Source organism: Eublepharis macularius, chromosome 15, assembly GCF_028583425.1.
Source record: "Eublepharis macularius isolate TG4126 chromosome 15, MPM_Emac_v1.0, whole genome shotgun sequence".
Classification (NCBI taxonomy): Eukaryota; Metazoa; Chordata; class Lepidosauria; order Squamata; family Eublepharidae; genus Eublepharis; species Eublepharis macularius.
This window is the reverse complement of record NC_072804.1, coordinates 38,093,866-38,120,478: the sequence shown is the minus strand read 5'-3', so window position 1 is coordinate 38,120,478 and position 26,613 is coordinate 38,093,866. Positions and strand designations below refer to the sequence as shown.

Genomic DNA, 26,613 nt, shown 5'->3' with positions numbered 1-26,613 from the left:
GGCACAAACTGAGAGCGAGCAATGTGAACTTTGCTTTGCACACACTTCTAAGTTACCCCCACCGCAGAATTGCCTAATGCCATTTCTTTGTGTGTTCCTCTGAAAGCAGCCTACAGGGAGACCGCTTAGAAGGAGGCAGATAAAACAGGAGGTGCTGCCAGACTGCTCTGTAGGGGGGGACATTCTGGGGTGTTTCCAGAGATGGGAATTTGGACTTCCAGGTGAAGTAGTTCCCTCTGAAGTCAGGCTAAGATCCACCTCTGCTATGTCCCCTAAGCCAGCTGCCTGATGGACTGATTTTGCCCTCTTTTTCCATACGTGGTTTCTGGGAGAAGGGTGGGATTCTTCTCTGCAAATTCAGACCTTGGGGGCAGGAAGTTCCATGAGAGTCGGAACAGGAAACAGGGACTTTTACAACCTTCTTCCTCTCAGAGTTGGATGACCAAGAAGACGGCGGAGAGGGGGTGGACCATCCCTCACCCAGTCTTGCTCATGTTCCTGGCAGTTTGTCCTTTGGGCCACTGTTTTTTCTCTTTGGCATCTGATTTGTTTGGCCCAATTCAGTGCTTGTGGCCCATTATGAGGGGGTAGAAAATACGGGCCTGCCTGCTAGGAAAAGAACTGGGTGCTGCAGGTGGTGGAATAGCATGGCTGTAATCCTTTGCAGCACTACTTCACAACTTGACCTATTTAAGAGGCCCACAGGGCTCAGCTGGTAGCTGCCACAAAACTCACATCACAGTATAACACAATTCTGTTGGAAGCAAGTATCTGTCTAATTTAAGCAGGGGTCAGTTCTAAGCAGACAGCATTGTTCTGGGATTTTATTTGAGCAACAGTACAACAAAATCAAGGACTGCTTTGTAATGACAAATAACACCACCCGTTCAGGGAATGAGCCCATGCCCCTGTAACCCACTCCCCGTTTATGAGTTGCAGCTGCTGGATGTTGCGACAGGGCCAGCAGGGCGCCATTCACACATTACACAGTGGCAAAGCTGGGAGAGGCGTGACATGAGTGCTCACGAAGCAACTGCCCAAGCGTGGTTCCTAGGGTTGCCAACTTCAGGTTGGGAAAATCCTGGAAATTTGAGGGTGGAACCAGTTGGGTATAATGCTATACAGTCCACCCTCTAATGCTACCTTTCCCTCCAAGCGATCTGATCTCTGTAGCCTGGAGATCAATTGTAATTTGGGGGTTCTTCAGGCCTCACCTGTAGGTTGGCAACCCTGCTTCTTGGGGAGAACGCAAGGTGAATTGATATTTTGTCGAATTCAAAATGTAATATGTGAAGCAGCCCACAAATGATCCTCTATAATCCAGAAAAGGAGAGAAGTTCAAGGTTTGGCTCTCTTTGGAAGGGTGGCACTGATTTCCCACCCCACCCCACCCTCCAGCATGCAAATCAGCTTTATTGATAGAATATTTGCAAACAATGGTCTCCTGATGAATATTTGTAAAGCTAGTTCATTTGCATCAGCCATCCCTGTATGGGAAAAGGCTGCTTGCAAGAAAGGCGTGCTTTGTGCCCAATGATTTGGGCCAGCACTCCATAGGTGGCTACCAACAGCTACTCACTCAAACTGCCACTTGCCTTGTTCCAATTCCTTTGTTCCAACTGCAGTCAACAAAAAAATGGTGTGGGGGGGCATATCATACAGGATGTGATTAACCAGATAGAGATGCAACCCTTCTCTAAGCCTGGCCCCTAAGGTGTTAATGTGCAGGATGGGTTATTTTTGTTCCACCTGTCAGCAATACTCTGTCCATTGGAAGAACCACCCTTTCAGCCAGGAGTGCAGGTAAAGCCCTTCCTTGTGGACTTGCTGTGTCCCCCTCTCTACTTCTGCGGCAAACTGTGCCTGCACAGCGGAGCCCTCGCATGAGCAGGAGGCTGGAATGCAAGAAGCCCGACTAATTAATCCTACACTGATATCAGCATCCAACCTGCACTTTGTCCTGCTGGCCAACAGGATGTGGCCTACCATGAATGGACATCACCTGTGCAGGTGTTCTCAAGCGTTCGGGTACCTTATAGGGCCAGATTCTGCCCATAGGGAGTTTATTCACATTCAAGCTTGGGATCTTGCTATAATTTCAGTTTTTTGAAAGAACAAAAGCCCCTTTCCGGCCCTCTTGCTTGAAGAGGGACTTGAAGACATGCTGGGGTATCTACAAAAGTGGCCACAGGTAAATCCTTTTCCTTGGGTTTCCCCAAGTGTCCACATTGTTCTTTAAAAAATAAAAATGTGCATTCTATTTTTTAAAACCCTCAAAATCTTAGGTACAAAATAAAGCACGCAAACAGAGCATATTTATGCAAAAGCAAGCGTATCAGTTTCCATGGGGTTTTCCGCTTCAGATGTTTAAATTTAATTTAGTTTCGTTTTTAATTTAATTTATAGCGCAGGATCTGTAAGGGGGGATGTTGGCACAGAGGACAAAAGGATACCTATGTCTGCAGCCAGGCCATGTTTTAGTTTCCTTGGCAGAAACTTTTCTGCTGGGGCCTGTTGTTTGCGTAGGCTAGGAACGCATCAGTCTCTAGCCACAGCAAGGCCCATGCGCCTGCGTCAGCCCACGATCAGGCTCCACAGCCTGTTTATTAAGTCCTGGAAAGTGGGAAGGTGACCAGTCCTGTCCCATCAGTTCTGCTTACAAGCTTGGGCAACAGGTGATGCCCACGAGTTCATGACTACTTCGACCTTGCCCGTGACCCTCCCGGGTCTCCCAGGGCATCAGAGGCAGCCACATGTCTTCACCACCATGTTTCGGTGTTTCTTGAGGATGACGTTGTTGTTGCTGTCGTAATAAAGGACAGAGGTGGCGCTGAGTTTAGTGGGGGCGCAGCAAGCCTTGGGGACGGTCTCCGGCTTCATCAGGTGGACCTGCAGGGGGACACGCACCCTCTGTTAGCACTGGCCCAGGTCTAAAGGTTAAATATGCAAATGCCCCTCCCTGCCAGAATCCCGTTTTAGAGAAATGGAAAAGTCTTCAAAGAAGCGTTTGTTTACGCATACAAAAAGCACCCGGTTTGAATAAGCACATTATTTTTCAACTTTCCCCAAAAATATTTATTCAAAAATGTTTGGCAGCTTGAGTTGCAGTTTATGTTGGAAACTCTCTCAAAGCATCAGTGCTGAAAGCCAGTCGAGATGCAGGTTTCTCAGAGGACAAACGCCAGCTCGGGTGGGAACTGCCCCTTGAATTTCAGTGGAATTTCACCCCAGTTTCGGGGCCGATGCAGCTGGAACTGAACTGGCCCCTGCAGGGCAGCAAACAGGCATTGCCTTGCAAGTGGGCTAAGGGGGCCTGAAGGTTCCCAGCTCTGGGTTGGGACATTTCTGGAGATTTGGGGGCAGAGCCTGGAGTGGACAGGGTTTGGGAAGGGGTGGGGCTTCAGCGGGGTAAGCGAGGCCGTTTTCTCCAGGGGAACTGATCTTCATTGTAATTCCGGAAGATTGCCAGACCCCACCTGGAAGTTAGCAATACTAGGCCTTACAGCTCAAGGGCTGGACACATACTTCTCCTAGAGCTGGTTTGACCTGCAGCACCTGAGGAAGCAGGGAGGGTCCCTCTGGCTGGCTGAGGCTTCTACTGGCAGATACAAAAGGGGGCTAGATGGACCTTCCATCTGATTCTGTATGAGGCTGACTCATGTGTCCAGGGCCATGGCTGCAGCACATTGACACTTTGAAGGGTTTGCTTTCAGTTAATTCTGCATGCAAGAAACAGTATCCAGGGCCAGAACAAAGGGCAAACATAATCGGGCATGCTTGCTGGACTCACTCTCGGCTCTTGCTACAAGCCCCATCCAGCTCGATGCCTTGTGCAAACTTTTTTTTATAAAATGTTACCCAGAGTGGCAACAACAGCAGGCACAGGGGCAGTGATATAATGAATGGGGGGGGGGCGGGAGAGGGACAAAGGGCATGGTGATTAGTGGCCCTAGAAAGCAGCACAAAAGTAAGTGCGGGGAAAGGAGGCAGGAGGAATAAGCACCTTGAGCCACACTTAATTGTCTTCAAGCTCAGGGAGGCCGCATGGTGTAGTGGTCAGAGTGTCAGCCTAGACTCTCCAAGACCCAGGTTCAAATCTCCACTCTGTCAAGAAGCTCACTGGGTGGCCTTGGGCCAGTCAGTTGCTCTTTTTGCTTGACCTACTTTACAAGGTTGTTGTGGAGTCAAAAATGGGAGAAGGGAGAACTATGTTGTAAGTCAGTTTGGTTCTTCGCTGGGGGGGAAAGCGGGCCATAAATATCTACATAAACACAACTATAACCAATAGTGGGTGCTGCAAATGCAGGATGAACATGAATTTACATGCCTTTGTGCTTTCCCATGCTCTTGCTCACTAGCACATTGTGCATGCAATTGCATGTGGTCTCAATCGGTTTAAGCTGTCCTGCCAGAGAAGTAAAACAACACAAGAGCTCAAAGTTAGTCTGAGTCTTCTGGAGCAGCCCACCCGACACAACCGGTCGCTGGCGAGATAAGAGGTGTAAACAGCTGGGGCTGACCTTGGATGAGGCTCTCTGTCTCTCAGCCTCATCCACCTCATGGGAAGCCCCCTGGAATGCCCCTTAGGCTTCCTCAAGGGATAAAAAGGCTGTTCCCAAGAAGGTGTGTGAAGCACTGAAGGGCAACTGTTGTTCATTATGATTGCTGAGGAGCCCCCAAAAACACTTGTGGCTTACTGAGGTGAAAATCCATCTCCAAACTCTTCTTCAGCCCTCAAAAGGTCTAGAAACAGCTCCGTGTGTGCCTGCCTCTTGTCTGTGCCTGGTGCTTTTCCCAGTGCCAAAAGCAGGAACTGAAGCTCTCCCCTTACCGTTTAAGTGCGTGTGAGCCTCGGAGTTTGCAACTTCAAAGGCTCCGCTCTGCCCAGGGTTGCCAAACATGTGTAAGCCATTTCTTCCGGGCAAGAGATGCTAATCTCTCCTTGCACCCCGGCCTTTCTGGCTCCCTTCTCAAAGCTTGTAGCCCTCTAGAAAGCAAAGCAGAAGAGCTCTAGAGCGCCCTCAGCCCTAGCCACACCACACAGGTTCCTCCAACGAGATTTTCCAAGAGATATAAGCTTTTGAGCGTCAAGCTCCCTTTGTCGGACACGAATAGGAATGGAGATCTCCTGTATCCCAACCAGCATGTGAGAGGGATGTTGCAAAGAAGTAACACAGGATGTATCACTTGTCTTTCTCTCTAGCCAAAGATGTTGATGCCGTTGTTGCCCGGGGGCACATTTTTTTCAGCCCAGCATGGACCCTGCTCAAATAGATGTCCTGGTTCTTTGAAACACTGCAAAAGCGCTGTGATATACATGCACCCTACTAAACACAGCCCCTCTGAAGACCTCCTCCCTCCCTCCCTCCCTCCCCAATGGTTGGTATCCCTCCCTAAGCAAGCACTGACCAAGGACTGGAGGATGGCATGGTTGGTGGCATTCATGCAGGAGTCCAGTGGGAAAGCGCAGTCTCCTTGGCAGTAGAAAGCTGAGTAGCCTTGCGGGGCGATCACCCAGTTCTGAAAGGACAGGGCACAGGATCTTCAGTACAGAGTCAGGCCCCCTCATTATTCCAAACAGCTTCAGCCTACCGACTCATGAGGAGACCCACACTGGAGAGCTATGAAAATTGCCCTTTTGCTGCAAAGGTCAGGAAGGCTCCTACGCTACTAGTGTTTCACAAACTATGTAAAACAGAATTTTTCAGAAGGGCATTTTTATCAAGGAAATGTTGTTTATCGTCATCATAGAAGACTGACTCAGGAAAATGCATTGTGTTTCTAGTGATGTCATCATGTTCAGCATTGTTTAACATGTTATGCTTTGTTCAAACAACAGCTTTGTTTCAGATTTCTGCAATCCCAGTCCTATTCATTCCTATCATCCAATTGATTGCATTGATTTACATTGTGTAATCCACCTGGAGTCTCAGCAAGAAAGGCAGACTATAAATAAGTAAGTAAGTGGTGGTGGAGAGTGCCATCAAATCATAGCTGATTTATGGAGACCCCTGGCAGGGTATTTTGGCAACAGACTAACAGAGGTGGTTTGCCATTGCCTGCCTCTGCAGCCCTGGTCTTCATTGGAGGACTCCCATCCAATTACTAACAATGGCTGACCCTGCTTAGCTTCTGAGATCTGACGAGATCAAGCTTCTCTGGGCTCTCCAGGTCAGGGCATAATAAATAAATAAGCAACTAAAGGCATTTAAAGGCATTTTTGAGTATATCAGTTCATGTTGCCCTTTCAAATGAGTAATTAAAAAATTAAAGAGCAAGAGTCCAGTAGCATTTATTAGACTAACAAAATTTGTGGGAGGGTATGAGTCACAGCTTGAGATACCAAGAAGTAGCTGAAAAAGTGAAATGTGACTCACAAAAGCTCATATTCTATCAGAAATTTTGTTACGTCTTTACAAATCTGAATAGTCAGTCAATCTTTATTACGGTCATAGACCACACAATAATAGCATACAACCCAGTCATGGTAAGTCATATTATTTACAAATCTATTCACTAAAATTTCAGGGTACAGAGTCTTAAATATTTAAAACCTTAAAACCTGAGTGCCTAAGACCAAATTATTAAATATTAAAATCCTTAACATTATAAAATATTTAAATATTTCCCCCTGTAAAATACTTCCTAATCCGTATGGCTTGCACAGCAAAATTTTCCACCTTTAATGTAATTTCATGGTCCTGAAATCTGAATAAGATTGTATACTGGCTTATTGTATATAGTTCATAAGAGGTCACAGTTTGATAAGGGTGAAACTGTTTGAATATATAATTGTTCAGATAGTTTGCAGGATATGGAAATATTGGTATAAAGTTAAGGATAAGTAGAGATGATTTTTATACTAAAAGTTATGTTAATCAGTTATATGAAGAGAGAAGATGGAATAATGTAGCAATAATGAAATAAGGAGTCTTTCCTTTTTGATCACTAATTTTTACTATTGAATGGGGAGAAAGAGGAGGTATGCATTAAGTATATGTAGTATAGAGAGACAATATAGAGAGTTTGGATTTAATAAAGGTTGTTATCTCCATTGCTATATTGACAAACATTGAAAAAGATTAAGTTTTTGTGTACTCTGTATTCTAACAATTCTTGTAGCAAACAGTCTCCTTTTTCCTTTTTCCTTTCTGTATCCTTTCTTATTGTAATGAAATAATAATAATAAAAAAATAAAAAATTGTTAGTCTTATAGGCAGGGTTTTTTTTCTGGGAAAAGAACTCTCAAGTAGCAAGCTGCTTTGGGATTCGGGTATTTAAACACTTCGGTATGCTCCTTAATGATTTGGTAATCTTTCCGGAGCACACCAAAACTCAAAGCAGTACTTTTCTTGCCATTTGCAAATGGCAATAAAAGTGTTGCTTTCAAAAGCCAGCCACTTTTCAGCTGACAGGAGGGGAATCCCTCTCCTGTCAGCTGAAAAAAGTTGCAGCCTTTGAAAGCAGCAACAGTTCTCTTGTGTGGCAAGAAAAATATTGCTGTTTCAAATGCCCCTACTTTTTTCAGCTGAGGGGGGAGGAGGGGGTCCCTCTGCCCTTTCCCCTCAGCTGAAAAAGCTGCTGGCATTTTAAAACAGCTTTTTTCAGCGGATGAGAGGGGAATCCCCCTCCTGTCAGTAGAAAAAAACTGCTGGCTTTGAAAGCAGCAACATTTTTCTTGCAAGAAAAGTATTGCTGCTTTCAAATGCCCCGGTGCTTCTTTTCAGCTGAGGAGAGAAAGAGGAGGGGTCCCTCCTCTCTCTCCCCTCCGCTGAAAAGCTGTCATTTTAAAACAGCTTTTTTCAGCTGATGAGAGGGGAATCCCCCTCCTGTCAGTGGAAAAGAACTGCTGGTTTTGAAGGCAACAACACTAGGGCTGATCGGGGAGAAAAGGGGTGGGGCCACCGGACATGTGATTACTTTCAAGAGGTGCCGGAACATCGTTCAACTGCATTCCAGCTGAAAAAAAGCCCTGCTTATAGGTGCTACTGGACCCCCTTGCTCTTTTCTACTGCTACAGACAGACTAACATGGCTACACATCTTTAGAAAAATTAAATAACTGAGTTTCTTTAACAGCGAGTGGCCCAAATTCCTAACAGCTGAGGCACTCCCCCAACAATGTACAATTGGAGGCATGGGGCAATTTTTCCTCTGAAAAGGAGCCCCACCACTGTGGTTCTGCATGAGTCACTGGTTGGCAATCCAACTTTGATTCAGGATGCAGCTGGGCGAAACTTTGGGAGCTGTGTGCTAGGAGCGCCCAAGCATTTATTCTTTGTGAATGGTTATGGGGGGACCTGACCAGATTGGGAGCACAATGCAGGGAGGTAATCCCTGTTTTCCCAATAATAAAGGGATCCATTTAATCAAAAATCTGGTCTCCACATGAAAAGATTGAGGCATCTCACCTAGTTTGTGCCTCGTGTAGAAATGCAAGCGGCAGACTCTTCTGTTGGTGGGTTCTTTGGACTTATCAAGAGCTTCTAATTAAATTAAATGTATTTCTTGTGGTGAATTGTTTTGGAACGGCTGCTTTAACATCTGGTGAGCAACCGGAATTAATCTGTTGCATATGAATCTGCCTTGAGCTCATGGTGGGAGGGGGGAGATCCAAGAGGAAAGGGGGAAAAGCCTTTGGATTCTTTTACTGATTAATGCAACTGTTGAAGAAAGACAGACACTCAAAAAAATTACCAGCCATCCAAGGTCTTGAAAGCTGACGTACAGCTCCTGTCTTCTGCACACATGCTTCCCGTCAGAAAGAGGAATGTCATCTGTGGGGGGAAAGGGTTAAGAATTGTTGTCAAAACATGGATGGCTTGACCACAGTTCACTGGCCTTACGTGAGGAAATGGGCACCGCCTAGTCACTCTGGTATGCTGAGGTTTTTTTGCCACAGGGAGGGAGGCAGGGCAATTTGCCTTAGAGCGGCTGCAGTGCCAGTTTGTTCCAACAGCTCTGCCAGTCATCCTTTGTACTGACATGGATGTTAAGAGGAGCATGCAGGTTTCCCGGAAAGGTACCCCTTGGGGGCACAGCAACAGCCTCCTCTCCTTGCCTGCTAAACTGGTCAGCTATTAATCATTCTGCACTCAGGAGCTGCAGGCCACCTCACGCAAAGCATGCGTCATGCATCTCCTGGTCACACACGTCCCATTCACACAAGTTGCCTTGTGAGTGCAAAGACCCCAGGGAGAGTGCTTTGGTCTCAGGCTGCATCAAGCTGAAATGGGCCTCAATCCACTGACCAGCAAATTGGGTGCTGTGGGACCAGCAGCAGGTTCAACCCCTCCCCTCTTCCCCTCCCTCCACACTTCTAAGGAAGTGACTCACTCGGCCTCCAGAGATTGTTAAGATGAAAATGGAATCGCCCCACTTATGCCACCCTGAGCTCCTCAGCACAAGACTGGCATACCAATGGTGCAGAGAAATGGAGCTTCTCCAATTAAATTTCAGATGAATAAGTGAGTTCTGTCTCAGGAAAGCTCATCCTAGAATAAATGTTAGTTTTTAAGGTGCCCCTGGACTTATGTTTTGTTCTGCTACATGAGAATAACATGGCTACCCTACTGGAATAAATCTGGGCACCCGACTTAACAGGCAATGCTTCTTGCCCCCTTCTTCAAATATCTTGCATTGTGCTTCTGGCAGAGAGACCTTGCCATAAACTGGGCAAAAGAAGAGAGAGAAAGGAGAGGAGGGGGGAAGTGGTCCAGGTTCACCCCCAACTCATGCCTTCAAGGATTTGTGGGACCTTTCTCACAACACCCATTCACGTGGGATCTCCTCTGGGACTTCTGTGCCTGTGGATATCATTGCGGCTTGCTAAGCTCACACATTATTTGCAGGGCACAGTAAAGGAGAAGGAAGAAGGGTTGTTGCCAACAGATGGACCAGGGCACAGCTGGGGGAGATTACAGCCATGATGGATGGGGTGGAGGGGAGAAAGCATTTCCACTATTCACACCTAGTGGGTATGAGTTTGTGTTGGAATTTACCAGCTAAGACGGTTGTCATTATAGTGCAACATTAATTAAGCGCTGAAGGCTAAGCACATGGTACAGCCCTTTCTGAGTTCACAGAGGGACAGAGAGCTGCAGCCAAGCACAACTCTTGAAAGGGTGCCCAAACTGATTAGACAAAGGACTCCAAGAGGTATTCCTTTCCACTCTGAGGCCAAGTTTTTAGGGTTGCCGGTTCAAGATTTAGAAATTCCTGGAGATTTAGGGGGTAGAGTATGGAGAGAGTGGGTTTGGGGTAGGGGAAGGACCTCCGTTGGGTATAATGCCATAGAGTCCACCCTCAAAAGCATCCATTTTCTCCATAGGAACTGATTTTGGTAGCCTGGCAATCAGTTGTAATTCTGGGAAATCTCCAGCCCTCACCTGGAGGTTGGCACCCCTAAGTAAGATTGCCCCAAACAAGTGCCTGCTTCTTACCAAACGAGCCCGGAAGTCTGTTTGTGTGTGGGAAGCTGTTAGTCCTCTTGTGTTGCTTCTTCCTTGGCTGCTTGACAGCACGGGGGACCCTGGCCTGGCTTTGGCTTGTCCGGAAGAATGTTACCACGAAGGGCTGCTTGGAACGTGGCCCGTGGCGACCCAAGAGGCCTGCTAATCCAGGATCGACACTCTGCCCTACAAAAGCAGAAAAACAAATCCTTTCCACTATGTTAATGCTGCTATGTGTCAGGTTAAGAGTTGTGATTAATTTGTCTGGAGGTCAGTATCTAGGGTGCCCCACTATCAAGGACAAGGATCCCCAAAGAGACAGAACCAAATTATTTTAATGGTTGTCTTCTTCTGGTGGAAGGCTTGTGCCAGTTTTCAAGACACACAAAAATCTGTCTTTTGCTTGAAGCAAACATGACATTACACAAAATTCTTCTTCCGATGTACATGTTCAGAGCCATGTTCTTCGGATGTACATGTTCAGACCTTTCCCCCAGCACTTCTTCCTCGGGCCAACCACCAAAGTACAAAGGACTATGTGGGAAAGGATTGGAGCACTAATCTCAATAGGTTTCTCTTTTGGAAAGTAAGTCTTGATTTTCTAGGGCTTTCTGACTTGAAATGCATCAGATTGCTACTCACTAAGATATTTAATATAAAAATCTTTGGAACTGCTCTGCAATTGCACCTGGAAATGGATTTTGCTGTTATAAAGGAGGTTTTTTTTAATAATGGAGGGTTTTTTTTCTGAACATCTAAGAGCAAATTTTTAAAATTATTTTATTTACATTATTTATAGTCCACCTTTCTTGCTGAGACTCAAGGCGGATTACATAGTGTAGGTCACTAAGATCGACAGCTGGGAGAATGATACAATGGGGTAAGGATTGCAGAAATTTAAAAACAAGCCAAAATCCTATATGGAGCTGAAAAACAATGCTGAAATAAATCACACATGCAGTTGTGAATCCACTTTCTCATACAGCCTTCACCTGACTTAGATGCTCAATACTCACACATTCAAAACTGTCTTCATGTTTTTACCCACAAATATACATATCAGCAGAGGAGGGGCTGAGAAACACTTTTAGCAGCACGTGAGAATTTGCCGAAAGCCTGAAAAATTCTTTCTAACTCAAAAGCTCACTTGCAGACTAAGCGGTACTTGGCCTGAAGAAATCACGCACAGAAAATTATTATCCTCCTTCGGTATGACCCACAAACTCTGTCTCAACAGAAACCAGTTCCATGTGCGACACCTCCTTGTGAGTTTGTCTGTCCCAGGGTAGAAGTGCAGCTGATGTGTCTTTCACAATCCCTTTAACTGATGTGTTCTTTCTTTACAGAATGCAACAGACGGGCCAGGATTCAAGGGGCAGATCAGCAATTTAACCCTTGACCTCTTTCCTGCTAAAAATCACTCCCTTGGACAGAGTTAGAGCCAAGCTACAAGTGACGGATTACACAAGTGGAGAACAAGTGAATGGCAAGTGAACAGGGAGGAATACACTGTTCACTTGCCAGGCAAGTGTAATCCGTCACTTGTATCTTGGCTCTTACTTTTAGGGCCCATTGAGACAAAAAAGGACTCTTGTATTCTCAGGGTCAGGTTTCAACAGAAAAACAGAGCCGGTTTAAAACAGGTTTAAATAGCCCTCCTCCTTCTTTAAATCACAAACTACTTATACGTGGCTCAATGCATTGGAGCATGGAGGAAGAGTGAGCGTGTTGGCTCCTCCCCTGCTTCCAGTTGTTTGCCTCCCACGGCAAACTCCCTATACATACAAAATGCACATATGTAGGTACCGTCCCTGTGACTGGAAACACAGCTTAACAAATGCCATTAGTCGCAGGGATGGAGCCTATCAGTACCATCCTAAAGGGAGAGATGCCTTTCTAAATCCATTGAAGGCTTTGGAGGGTCTAGCTCTGCTTAAGGTGGCATTATCAGCGTGTCCAGCTTGCCCTGTGCCCAGGATGGGGTGAATGTGCACAACCACCCTTGCCCCACTCCCCACCCCATGCTGATCCTGCAGCCACACATGCACAAGGCCCCATCAAAGGGAATAATCGTGGAACTACACTGGACACGGTGTTCTACCCTTACCTCCTGCAGCTTGCTAGAAACAACTTTGTCTTTCTAAACCAGGTTCTTAAAACAAGAAAAGGCTAAAAACAGCACCGGATGCCTTACCATCGTCTGTTTCAACGTAGAGTCTCAAGCCCAGGTTGTATTTGCGGTTTAACAACCAGTGATTACTGGCAGCTGCAACATCAAACACCAGCCAGCCCTCTGTCCCAGCCAGAAAATCCTGAAGGTCCAAAAGAAGTAGCTCTGACTCTCTAGAGCAGCAGAAAGAGGATGTGAGTGCAGGTGACTGAAATAGAAAGTTAACCTGTTCATTTCTGCCTCCCCAGTAGGCTGTTCCTGTGGGTCCTCCCTCTCTTTCTCTGGCTGACTGAGGTGGGCTGATGCACAAAGATCAGGACTTGGAAGAGCTCCCTCCAAAGGTGCCCTGTGCCAGTACTCAGTATTGGTGACTATCGTCACAAAGAAAACCCTGCAAAAGAGTAACCTGCTGCTCCCCTGGCCAAGAATGTCACCTCCCTGGTCCCTGCTAGGCTCCCAGACCTTGACAGTGACCCATCTTCTGGGGTTGCCATCCTGCAAGGGGGGGGGGGTTGGACAAGTCTTCTCAGAATTACAGCTAATCTTCATTAGTTGCCCTGGAGGAAATGGCACCTTCAGAGGGCAGTTTCTATGGTGTTACACCTCTGCTGAGCATCCCCTCCCAAACTCCACCCTCCCAACCCAAGCCACCCCCCCCCATGAATCGCCAGGAATTTTCAAAGCCAGAGATGGCAACTCTACCATCTTCCTGCCCTTTTCAGCCAGCTGTCTTTCCTCTATCTGGCCTGCCACTTCCACTCCCTGGCTCTCGAGTCAGCCTTTATTCATAAGCAGGGCTTTTTTTCTGGGGAAAGAGGTGGTGGAACTCAGTGGGTTGCCCTTGGAGAAAATGGTCACATGGCTGGTGGCCCCACCCCCTGATCTCCAGACAGAGGGGAGTTGAGATTGCCCTCCGCACCACTGGCTGGAGATCAGGGGGCAGGGCCAGCAGCCATGTGACCATTTTCAAGAGGTTCCAGAACTCCGTTCCCCCTGCGTTCCAGCTGGAAAAAAGCCCTGCTCATAAGGCTGTTTTTTCTTCTGAGTAAGCTGATACTGGTACTCTTTGGACCTTCCTGCTATTTAGGTGCTCTTTAGGACCTACTCCTGCCTTTTCTTCCTCCTCTCTTCCTTTTCTTCTTCTTCCTCCTCTCTTGGGGCCGTCCCCAGGCTCCCCTGCTTCACATCCTGACCGAAGACACCTTGGGGTGTGATGGTATGGCATATCTTTATAATAAGTTAAGATAAGCCTACCTGAGTACAGCATGTTAGTTCTTTCCTATATTTTACTAGGAATTCCCCGTAATTACAGAATTGTTCAGGATGTGGAGCCTGGCATCCCTCTTTGAATGAGCAGAATGACATTTGGATACACTGAAATTATTACATTGGGAATGTCTCCAGTGCAAACACATGCAAAAGAATGGGAGATGCCCAAGAGCACATGCCAGCAATTTCAGGAGAACGTGTACAAGAAGACGTATTGGTGGACTGGGGCGATTGCCCTTCCATTATCTAAATGTTTCATAATGGAATTAATTCACCTATTAGACAGGATGAAAGGATTGCTTTTGCTATACCTGTTGGGTTGTTCTTGGACAATCTCATAGAGGCTGATGTGCAGGGTCTGATTGAAATGGCGAGTGACACTCTGCATCTTGTAAATGCGGAACTCAGCTGCTGTTACGGACTCCCCCATTGGGATTTGTGTTAAGTCGAACCTGAATTCCTTCCAGTATGGCTTCTGATAGAAGATATCTCTGTCCAGTTCAACTGAAAGAATTAAGATGCACTCTTTATTTAAAGAAATTTTTATTGGGTGAGTAAAGATTAATATTCCAGATTTTCAATTGAAACCCTCATTTCCATATTCTCCCCCCCTTTCCCCCCCTTAATCTAAGACTTTCAACAGTTTTCCAACCCGCTGTCTAAGAATTAAGATGCACTCTTGACACACTTTTCCCACACTACAAGAAACAATACCGGGAATATACAGTCAAAATTTTTGGATTTTTATAACAATATATTGGTGCAAAATGTGCAAAAGTGCAAAGTGTCAACAATAAATACAATCTATAATAAATACAATCTATAATAAATACAAGATAACAATTATACAAGGTAACAGTTGTTTGTCCGTGTTTTTGTAATGTTCATAAAGATTATAGATTGTATTTATTATAGATTGTATTTATTGTTGACACTTTGCACTTTTGCACATTTTGCACCAATATATTGTTATAAAAATCCAAAAATTTTGACTGTATATTCCCGGTATTGTTTCTTGTAGCTTTTGACTATCCGGGGTTTCCCTGCTTTGTTTCTTTCTCTCTCCCCCACACTTTTCCCACACGGCAGCGCTTCTCTAGGAAATCCTGGGCCGTTTCCACATGGCTTACCTTGTTCCAGAAAACAGCAAAATCTCGTGCAAAATTGCACGAGGAGACGCTGTTATCGCATCTTCTCGAACGGTAACAGCGTCTTCTTGCAAGATTTTGCGTGAGATTTTGCTGTTTTCCGGAACAAGGTAAGCCATGTGGAAACGGCTCTGGTGTTGCTGATGATGAAATGGGGCTTCCAGATGTCAGCTTTGCCCACAATTTCCCTTCCCCTGTTCCTATGGTGGCCATCTCCTCACACTATCGATGCAGGAGCTTTTTTGAATTTAAAAAGACAGGTAATTGACAACTCACACAGTAATCGGTCTTGAGTGTTAGTGAGAAAGGCGGACTATAAATAACGAAAGCCAGTCAGCCCGGCTTTGCTGTAATCTTTCCCCAAAAGTCACAGTGAAGCACAGTTTGGGAAAGATCACAGCAAAGTCCAGAAGAACCCAGTTATAGCACAGCAGCATCACGATGCTGTGGGAAAGCAGAAAAGCCACTCCACTTCCCAACAATATTGAACCTTAAGCAAATCGCATCCATGGAAACAGCCACAGAGAGGCTTTCACAAGCCACATTCTCGGCTGTTAAATACCACTGTGTTAAAAAGGATTCCAGCACATAAAATACCAATGAAAACTTTTAAAATGGCAATAAATAATAACTAATTTAAAATGCTTTAAATCACCCAGGAGAAAATGCCATTAGGATCCATCTCTGTAACAAACAATGCATGTCCTAAGAAGGATAAGCATCCCACTTTGTGTGTACATGTTGTTGCTGTTGTGAGGAACTTGTTACCTCAAGGTTATATTCAGGGCTTTTTTTCAGCGGGAACGCAGTGGAACGGAGTTCCGGCACCTCTTGAAATGGTCACATGGCCGGTGGCCCCGCCCCCTGATTTCCAGACAGAGGGGAGTTTACATTGCCCTTCGCACCACTGGAGCAGCGTGGAGGGCATTCTAAACTCCCCTCTGTCTGGAAATCAGGGGGCGGGGCCACCGGCCATGTGACCATTTTCACTGAGGGTGATTTAAACTTTAAAAAACTCCCCCCTTGTTCCAGCTGACCCAAAGTGACATCATTGTGTGGTCCTGAGTTCCACTACTGAGTTCCACCACCTCTTTTCCCAGAAAAAAAGCCCTGGTTATATTTCTCCACAAGTGTGGAGATCTTATATTATTCTAAGTACTTTTGCTCTCCCCTTCCCCACCTTAGGGACTTGAAAAGGCATGTTGGGTGGGGAGGGGGGGCAAAAACTTCATGCAGCAGGCCCAGCCCCTCACGGCATTTTGAAATTACTTTAAAATGGTGATGGTGTCCTCCTGGCAGCCGTGAGAAGGCCGTCACATCTGGTTTGGCTCTCAGTCTGTTTGGCCCTTCTTAGGGGACCCAACTGCCTCCCCCCCGCCCAGTCTAAATGAAACCATCCATAAACCTAAGAATGTGACATACAGGAATGTGTTGAAAGCAGAGATGGGGTGTTGTTCAGTACCAATTGTAGTAAAGAGTCCAGTAGCACCTTTAAGACTAACCAACTTTATTGTAGCATAAGCTTTCGAGAGCCACAGCTCTCTTTGTCAGGAAGCTTATGCTGCAGTAAAGATGGTTAGTCTTAAAGGTGCTACTGGACTCTTTACTATTTTGCTACTAACACGGATAACTCCTCTGGATCTAGTACCAACTGTAAATTTATAAAAGCAGAGACACTGCTGCTCAAGGCCATCTGTGTGAGAGCTCAAAAACATTCTCCATTGCAACTACGGTTGCCAGCCGCCGAGTTGGTGGCCTGGAGATCTTCCAGAATTACAAATGATCTCCAGGTGACAATGATCAGTACCCCTGGAGAAAATGGCTGCTTTGGAGGGAGCACTCTATGGCATCACACCCCATTGAAGCCCCTCCCCAAACCCCACCCTTTCCAGGCTCCACTCCCCAAATCTCCAGGAATTTCCCAACCTGGACCTGGCAACTCTAACTGCAATGCATGTATTCTAAAGCAGAGATGGCTCCATGGAAGCAGCATTCAAAAAGGTTCTGCTCTGCCTCTGTGCAGAGTGACATCAGGCCAAAAGTCCTGAGAAATCCGCCGGGCACAAAGAACATTTTCCCACCTTGGGGACTGAGAAAGAAGCTCATGACTTCTGTTCAGCAAAGCCAAAGCTAAACTAAAACCAAGCCCACATGTTCTCACCACTTTCTGCCATGTACTGGATTACAGGAGTACCACCGAGTTGCTATTTAGCTTTGGGGGCCTCTGTAATGAAAGAAAAACACATTTCCCCCCCCCCTCCCTCTAGGAATGGCTCTTCCTGACCAGCAGCAAGGAGATCCTAATACATGTCTGGGGTGGCAAGCTCTCAGTGCTAGGGAATTCAGACAATTACTTTGGAAAGGTTACCCGAGGATGCTGTCAGTACATAACATAACATGGGCAGAAAGCGACGGCTGAAGATCAATGGGGAAGAAGTGTCTGGTTGCCTAGAAGATCCCCGCTAGCTTTCACTATCTAAAATCTCCAGATCAAAGTTGTGCCACCTCTATGGGAGAGAAGCACTGACCGAGGTGCCATCTCTGGCCTCACCGAGACATCACTCCAAGCCTGTGTGTGGTACCACTAGGGTGCACATGTGTGCTGCTTGCAAGAGGCTTTCCTGAACAGCTGTGTCAAATCAAGAAGACCTCCAAGAACCTCATCCCATGTACTGCACCAGCCATGGCAGCGATTCTCACAATCTGGCTATTGTGTCTCTCTCCTCCAGAGCACTTGCTAATAAAACCACGCAGATAAAAAGCCACAGAACTGTGAGTTTTCATAATGAAAGCCAAACGGTTTGAGGCGACAGAGAATCCTGCTTTATGTTATTGAGTACTTTAATTGCTTGGCGTTCAGCTCATATTTTCCAAGCTGCTTTGTTAACTGGGGTTGTCATGTCGGACTGGGTGCTTACACAAGAGAAGCGAGTTGCAGAGGGCCCTTCCCCAAAACCAAATGCTGAAATGTTAATTACGCATCTCTGCTTTTTTTTACAACTCATCCCTTCCAGCTACTGGGCTCACCACAACTTTTTTTTTTTAAGGAAAAAAATCTGGCATAACAGCCAGCCCAGGGCGGATGCGGAAAGCACTTCCTGATCAGCGGTGTTGGCCTGGCAAGAAGGGCTGGGCAGCTGTGCTGCTGCTGCAAGACATACCTTGTAAAGAGAAACAAGAGGGTGAAGACAAGCAGGCGTAGCATTCCTAAAGCGCTGTAGGTGGATTGGTAGCGTTATTTGCCACCCTTTCTCCAACACCGTTCTGTTATGCTCTGTACTTTTTTTTGCTCTGGGGTGGGGTGGGGGGACTGCAGGGAGGGTAGGAAGGTTCCACAGGCTTTCAGCATAATGCAGTTTAAACCAGAGAAAAGCTAGTTTTTATGGATGCCGCTTGGCTAGTGCCTGTGATATCACCAACCCACGTCTGCACAGGTGTCAGAACAGTTTGGTCAATGCTTTTAAAAATTTGTAACTTTTCCTTTCACATGGGAAAGAGGAATGAAGTAACAAATGACAATCAGCTCTGCTTGATACACGAGAAGACGTCTCACAAAACAGAGGGCTGACAGCCTACGAAGCATTCTGGCTATAAGTCCTGAAGCTGAGTTCACCTTGCAAGTGAAAAACCCACTATGTTCTCCCTTAAAATGTCCTCTTCTTTTTAGCAGAGATTATTATTGCTGCATTTGTATCACTGTGTCCAGGAAACTGGCTCTGTCCCTGGGGGCTACTCTCCTTTATCCTCACAACAAGACTGGGAGGCAGGTTAGGCCACAAGAGTGCCAGAACCACCCCAATCAGCCAGCAAGCTTCAAAGCTGATCTGAAGCCAAAACTACACATACATCTCTCTTTGCTACACCACCCAAATTTGCTTGGTACTGGCCAGTCCCACAATATACACACAGGGAGGATAGATTTCTGCATCTGGATAATCCCCCTGCAGCGTCTGTGCCCAGAGAAGAGTGTGGAAATGCCCGCTCATGGTGGTGGCAGCTTCTTGGGGCAAAAAGTGGAAGGTGTAAAAGTCACCTTGGGTTCAGATGATTTACTGCACACAACCCTCCCTTCCCCCTCCATTCTGCTTGAATGGAAGGGGTAGCATCTTTCCAAACTGGGTGGACACAACACAGAAAGCATTTAATAGTTGTTTTTAAAGAGAATTTTAAGATTAACAGGTTTTTTTAAAGATAGCTTCCCCTTTTTGGATTAAATAATAGTTGTCTACAGGCTGCCTTCCATGTGATGTGGAGGGAAAAAATGAATGATTTACTAATAGCAAAGCCCATGTGTAAGAGAAGACTGAGCGTGATACAGCCAAAAGGAAACCTATGGAAGCCCTTTTGGATTCCGTGGATGGAGACCATCGGTAATTATTCCATAGAAATTAATAGCATAGTCTGTTGTGTGTTGGCTTATCTTCAGGCTGAGCTAAGGCCCCTGAAGCCTTCGTTACTATTGGTTGTTCATGCTGGCAGTGGCCAATCAGATCTGTATAATAATGAATAAAGACCGATCACCATACTGGAAATAAGTTACTATGTATATAGTTTATGCAAACTAAGGACTCTAGTTATGTGTTTGTATTGGTTGTTGCTTGAAAGGGGGCGTGGGGTTTCGTGTATATATTTGGCTAATGTGAGCCGGGTTTTTTTTTGTCCATCAGCTTCCAGCTTCAACAAAGTTGTTTGAGATGAGCTGTGAATCGCAATACTTAATATGGTCCATCTACAAAATAGTGCTGGTTGGAGAACAACACGAGGACTTTGTATCACACGTGTGATGGGAGTTTTGTGCCTCTTTTTCTATTTGTGACCACAGCACGCTGGGAGAAGCGGTTGTAGCCTCTCCCTGTTTTTTGCTTCCCAACGGCTATTGGCTTTATTGTGACATGTCACCACATAAGTGTTGTGATTTCCTCACAAAACATGGAGGGCTTTGAACTTGTATCTGTTTGAAGCAGTTTTGGTTTTTTGTGCAGTAGTTTCATCATTTGGTATTGCACCTTCTAGCACCACTCTAAAATGCCAAGTTATGGTAAGGTTTTGGTGCGCTCTGTAAACAGACTGGATGCCAACAAAGCCTTTTGGTTGGAAAGAGGACAAAACTACTTCCAATGGAATTATGATAAATGGCTATGCAGACAGAGGCCGTTTCCACACGGCTTACCTTGTTCTGGAAAACAGTGAAATCTCGCGCGAAGACGCTGTTATCGTGTCTTCTTGCGCAATAACAGCGTCTTCACGTGAGATTTCGCTGTTTTCCAGAACAAGGTAAGCCGTGTGGAAACGGCCTGACATGTCTAACTGGCATCACCAGCACTGCAGTTCACATGAGACAACTTAACCTCCATTTCCCAAGCACATGATTTTAGCTCTTTATGAAACCCAGAAGGCACCAGTCACAGAACCTAGAATGTTGTCAGGATAGATGGAATTCAACCTTCTGCTGCTTCCAACACATAAATGAACTGTCTACAAGTTGCACCATTAGTATTGATGAGAACGGAATAGATTTGGAGATTTTGAGAGATCTCGCACAAGATCTTCCTTTCAATTAATTTTGAAAACTTCAACAACGGTGGCTTTGACTTGTCTGCATTTCAGGGGATGGCATTTCAAGATTTCAAAACGCGACTCATTGAGTTAAAAAGTTCTGAACGGTGGTCATCAAAGTTCAGAGATGCTTGAAAGTACCAAGAAAGATCCCAGAGCCTCTATTTTGATCTACAAATGTACCAGTGAAATTTAAGCATGTGAAAAAATTTCATTTGCAATGCTTTCAGCATTTGGATTCAACATACATGAGTGAACAGATATTTTCCCACATGAAACGTATGTTATTTATTTAATTTATTTAATATGTTTGTATTCCATTTTTCTCCTGGGGACTCAAAGCAGCTAATGATACAGAGACAGCAATCGAGAGGGAACTATAGCAACTAACAAGAAAGGGAAAGGAAGCTTCCAATTGCTTTCCCCAGCTGATCAGCTGCACTGGGGAGGTGATGCTTAATTAGAACGGATCTTCAGCAGGATCTTTCCCAGTTCTTCCCTTGCTGGAGGGACAGAGGAAATCTGTCCTCTGTCCTTCTTGCAGCCGGTTAACAGCTGATCCCTCATTCAGCTTAAAGTATCTAAATATGTTCCAGACGCTGGAAAACTCAGTAAGGAAAGACAAAGATCATACTATACAAGTAAGGCCTGCATTTTAATTACATTATATTACACTAATCTTCTCAAGCATTTTTTTAAAAAAACATTATTATTTTTTACCAGCACAGGAAATTTTGAATTAGAGAAGAGTTCTGAAAGGCTGCCTTCCCCTGGGCTAGGATCTCAGCCCCTGGACAGCCTTCCTTTCCCTCCCCCACCCCATTAAGGAAAAGAAAGCTGCGCATGGAGTCTTTGCCAGGAGGGACTTACCTGCCACTTGGCACAAAGATGAGGCTAATTTATTTATTTCATTTCTATCCTGCCTTTCTCCCCAGTGGTGACCCAAAGGGGCTTGCACGGTTCTCCTCTCCTCCATTTTATCCTCACAGTCAGTTAAGTGAGGCTGAGAGGATGTGTGACTTGCCCAAAATCACAGCGCGTTTCCCTGGTAGAGGATGCATTCCAACCCATGTTTCCCGGATCCTAGACTGACACTCTAACCACTACACAACACTACCTCTCTAAGATTAAGCTCTACCACCCCCCTCCCAAGCCTGGATTGGTAAATGAGGTAGGAAAGAGCAGGCAGGTGCAGTGGAGGGGCAGCGAGTGCCCTGTTCACCCTGAAGAGCCATGGGGCAGGTGAAAAAGAAATGCTCTTAGACTTCTAAGAAGGAGAAGTATGTGTGTGCTGCTGTGGGAGCTATACCAGCCGTGGTCTCTGCCTACCCACACTATGAGTGATTTCACACACGTTGGATAATGCACTTCCAATCCTCTTTATAGATCATTTGGAATTGATTTTTTCATGTGCGGAACAAAAAATCCACCTCAAACGATTGATAAAGTGCATTGAAAGTGCATTATCCAATGTGTGCGGAATCAGCCTATGTTAAAAATAATTTGCTGCCTTTCCATTCTGCCTTTGGAAGAGTTTGGCAAAATGATGTAACAGCTTGTATAATCCATATGCCAACCTAGCTTGGTCCAGCAGGCAAATTTACATTCTCTCTTCTCCCTCACCTTTTACATATTTAAACATCAGCCGGTCTTACTGTAAGAAACTATGTTAATGAATCACTTGAATTTCACTTCTTGTTTCTGAGACCCGATGTTCCTCACCTAGTATTTCTGCTACCAGTTTTTCAAATATATCACTTCCACCACAAGGCCTAGCCAACTTTTTCTATATTCTGGACAATGTATTAAGTGTTCAAGCCTCCTCTAGAGGCTTGAACACTTAATACATTATCCAGAACACAGAAAAAGTCATCTACTGTCACCTGTTCTTCTTAGTTTAGAATTTCATCTTATTTAGTGTACAAACTTTCTAGTCTGCCCCCAAATCTCTGCAGGTCTGAACAGGATGTCTTTCACCTCCCTTCCATTTTCAAAGTATTTTTAGTTGCACTTTAAAGTGCGTGTGTGCATCTGTGTGTACGCACGTACCATTCTGTTCTATAAATTACACTTCTGCTGTAATTATCTTGCTCCCGGAGCCTTTTTGGAACACTAAATTAAAAGGAAATACTTGCGTACTGAACCACATAAAGAATTTGGGATCTTAAAATATATTTGAAAGAGATGCAGGAAAAAATTTCTATCAGTAACCAAGTCTCAAAAATAAATCTAACTAAAAGCTGCGTCTGGAGAGGAAAGGGACGAATTGAGGAATATGCATTGTTATGTCTACAAAATCTACAATATTTCTATCGGTACTCTCAGTAGAGTGATGTGGACTCTACTTACATTAGAATTCTAATCAAACAATTCCTCTTTCTCTGCAGCAGCTCTTAAGAACACGAAGAATCTGTGGTCATCCTGGAATAGGGACAACAAGCGGAGGCCCACCAGAAAGTACCATCACTTCTCCTATCCTACGAATAACCTAGCCTAGCTCTATTGACAGAATGTGTTCCTCCCTCATCAGAAAGAATTCTGCTCCAAGTGCTCTTCGACTCCAGGGGTGAGATGAAAGATTGGCGTTTCCCAAATCTGTGGCAAACCACCTTGGAGATTATTTGATTGAAAGGGGGTTGCAAGGGTTAAGTCTCCAAAAGAATTGAACGGGGCTTGTTTTTTGCCTTGCTACAAGCCATAACACAAAACAGGGCATGCCTTATTCCATCTAATAATATTGAAATGAATGAAATGCCACATTTCACAAGCTTGGCCGGCACATGAGTGTGACTAGATGATTTCTGCACTTAAAGTCAAACTCACAATTCTGCAGCAAGATAATTTGGCTTCTGTGACTGGGGTTAAATTAAGCATGGTATACATAATTCCATAATTTAAAACCATCTTGCAGAATTTATTCTGCTTTGTGAGAAAAGATATGGCACTGAACCCCCCCCCCCCTCCCCACTTGACCAGAGGATATTTTATTCAACCCTGCTCATCTGGCTTCTGAGCATTCACGGGGTATTGCCTGGCAAGCATATTTTTGCAACCATATGGGCTATGAAACTTGCACTTTAAAAAGAGAACAAACAGAGAAGATTAGGAAGTTGAATTCTCATCCAGTACCATGAATTGCAGAGTGTGTGTCCTTCTGTGTGATTGTGGCACAATATATATATATATGCACTTGCTAATGTTGCCAACTTTGGCTTGGGAAATTTCTGGAGATTTGAGGCGGAGCCAATTTCTGTAGTCTGGAGATCAGGTGCAATTGCAGGAGAATGCCAGCCCCCCACCTGGTGGTTGGCTACACTACCCCCACTCCACCTACAAATTCCAGAAGTGTGTTCAATTGTCCCTTTAGGTCTGGGCTCCAAAATATATGATGCTGGCCCCTAAGAACTGAAATATTTTTCTTCGGAGTGTAAGGAATTTAGCCTGCCATTATGTGAAAAATACTGGCCAAGTTTTCCCACTTTGGGTAAAGAGAGACTTTGCCATTAAATCAGGCTGACCATAATCTTCTGCTAAATCCACTGAGCTTTGCGCCACTGTTCTGGCTGCACAAACAAGGTTGGAAACCAAACACAGCAGAAGTTCAGGCAAGTGCCCCCAGCTAGCAATTAAAGGCAGGCTACAGGAGGCAGCCCGCGCAGCCTGCTGGCCTGCCCAAACACCCACTCTGGTCTCCCACCAAGGTGCCCCCAGCTGTTTGACTTGCTAAAACAGACAGAAGGGAAGCAGCTCCACCCAATCTTGCACAAGGATGCCAAGAGCAAGGAGGAGCATCCACCCCCAGGCAGGCACAGCCGGCTTTAGATCCCTGTCGCGCTGCCTGCATGCCCTGGAAACTCTGGAGGGGCACGCATGCACACTTTTAAAGGGAGAAATATGACCTGAAACCAATGCCCCCTGATCTGAACAACCAAAAGAGGGAAGAGACAGAAATATGTCAGGATAGCATACAGTGATGGTTGTGGGGTGACAGGTGCCCTTGCATAGTTAACTTACAGAATTTACAGTCACAAAAACATAGTGATGGCCACTATAGTTGATGGACTGGCAAATGGATTAGAGAAATTCACAGAGGGAAGCTGCTCCAGTAGCTAAATGGAACCCCATACCGAGCAGTAGTATACCACTGAGTAAGATGTGGAGACAGACCACAGAGGAGGGCAGATTCCACCCTGTCCTCCTTTGGTGGGCCATGTGGCTGACTGCTGCTGGAAACAGAAACTGGGGGCCAAGCTACAAGTGACGAATGACACTTGAGCGGCACATGATCAAGTGGAGCGCAAGTGAACAGGGAGGAATACACGTGAGTCTATCATTTGTCACTTGTAGCTTGGTTCTGGGAGGACCTTCTTGGGTCTGATTGAGGTGGGCAACCTTTGTGTCCTTAATCCTTCCCCCACCCCAAGAAAGATAAAAGACAGTGAGCTACACCTGGCTCCTGAAAACATTCTCAAAGCCCGTGTGAACGGGAGTATGATTTAAAACAGCATTTACCGAGGCACGTGTCCGTTTCATTAAGCAAGGGGTGCAGGCAAGGGAGCGGGGTTTGGGAAGAGGTGACCAGGTGCTTGGAGGATGCAGCTGGTAAACTGGCAGAGGGGGGAGGGTTCAGCTGGGAACCTCTATGGGAATCTGCATGAGCACCGGAGTTGATCTTGATGTGCTGTTACATTGCAACTGACTCATAGCGATCCCTTATGGGTTCTTCAATGCTGGATAGAAGCAGAGGCGGTCTGCCATTTCCTCCCTCTGCATAGCAACCCTGGACTTCCCTGGTGGTCTCCCATCCAAGTACTAATCAGGGACGACTCAACTTAGCTAGTCTGGCCTCGGCGACAGTGCCCATGTTTTAGGAGTCTGGCCTTTCCAACAGCACCTGTCCTCGTCCCATCCTGCTCCTCATAGCATAGTTTTAAAAGTGATACAGAAGGGAAAGTTTTGCCACCAGCCACTTCTCCACTGATGACAGAAGCTGCTGCACCCATTGAGTTTTGTGCACCCTGGGGACAAATGCATACGATGGATAGAAGATCCCAATGCATCGTGCCCAAAGACTCTGGCAGCTTGCAGGCCTTTTCTTGGAGCCATTGCTAGGGAAAAATGCAGCTTCCAAGGTCAAGGCTGCCTGTCCTCCTTCCTTGGTCATAAGTAAGCCATTAAACTGGGTGGCTCCCCCAGGCACTCTGCATTTCCCAGAAATAGCTGCAGTGGCCAGTGACTGGCTCTCAGAAGAGAATCTCTGCATCCTCTTGGCAGTGGGTCTCCACAGCTCTTGTGGTTGAGACAGCACATTAGAAGATCAAGTCAGCTGGTGAGAATCTTACTTCGAAAATGTTCTCAGTATTTCTCTGATGCTAAAGGCCTCCAAGCTATTTCCCTGTTGGGTGTTACCAAAGGTAAACTGCCCTGCAGGCAATAGGGGTGGGCAGGTTGCATAGTTTGATTTGTAGAATACATTGAAGCTTATTTTTACGATGCATGAAAGTTAGCGTGCATATTCATGGAAAGAGACATTCATTAGTACTCATAATAGTGGAACAGGCTTTGTAAAAAGTTAAACCCATATTTTGCAAATATAATTCTGTCATGCCCTGACCTGGATAGCCTAGATAAGTCTGATCTCGTCAGATCTCAGAAGCTAAGTAGGGTCAGCCTTCATTAGTAATTGGATGGGACACCTCCAACAAAGACGACGGTTGCGGAGGCAGGCTGTGGCAAGCTACTTCCGTTAGTCTCTTGCCATGAAAACCCCACCAGGGGTTGCCATAAGTCATCTATGACTTGACAGCACTTTCCACCACAGTTCCATCATGTAACAACGAAAAAGAGGCAAGATTATTTCTAAAACGTAGATTTTGAAACGCATGCCTCATATCTATAGTATACACAATTTTTTGCTGTCAATTCACAGGTGACTTATGGCAACCTCATAGGGTTTTTAAGGCAAGAGACATTCAGAGGTGGTTTGCCATTACCTGCCTCTACATAGCAGCCCTGGACTT

The 26,613-nt window shown here is 45.6% G+C and overlaps 1 protein-coding gene across 1 annotated transcript in view; it reads right to left on the bottom strand.

The window, feature by feature from the left end:
• Window positions 1-809: 809 nt before the first annotated feature.
• The window catches only part of BMP8A (bone morphogenetic protein 8a), a 30,550-nt gene continuing 4,746 nt past the window's right edge, over window positions 810-26,613 (bottom strand). Inside the window, exons 3-8 of the mRNA XM_054998879.1 lie at window positions 14,201-14,393; window positions 12,645-12,793; window positions 10,442-10,636; window positions 8,697-8,776; window positions 5,410-5,520; window positions 810-2,889 (exon numbers count right to left, since the gene is read on the bottom strand). Coding sequence (XP_054854854.1) covers window positions 2,740-2,889; window positions 5,410-5,520; window positions 8,697-8,776; window positions 10,442-10,636; window positions 12,645-12,793; window positions 14,201-14,393 — 878 coding nt within the window. The 3' untranslated portion in view covers window positions 810-2,739. The remainder of the gene's footprint in view (window positions 2,890-5,409; window positions 5,521-8,696; window positions 8,777-10,441; window positions 10,637-12,644; window positions 12,794-14,200; window positions 14,394-26,613) is intronic.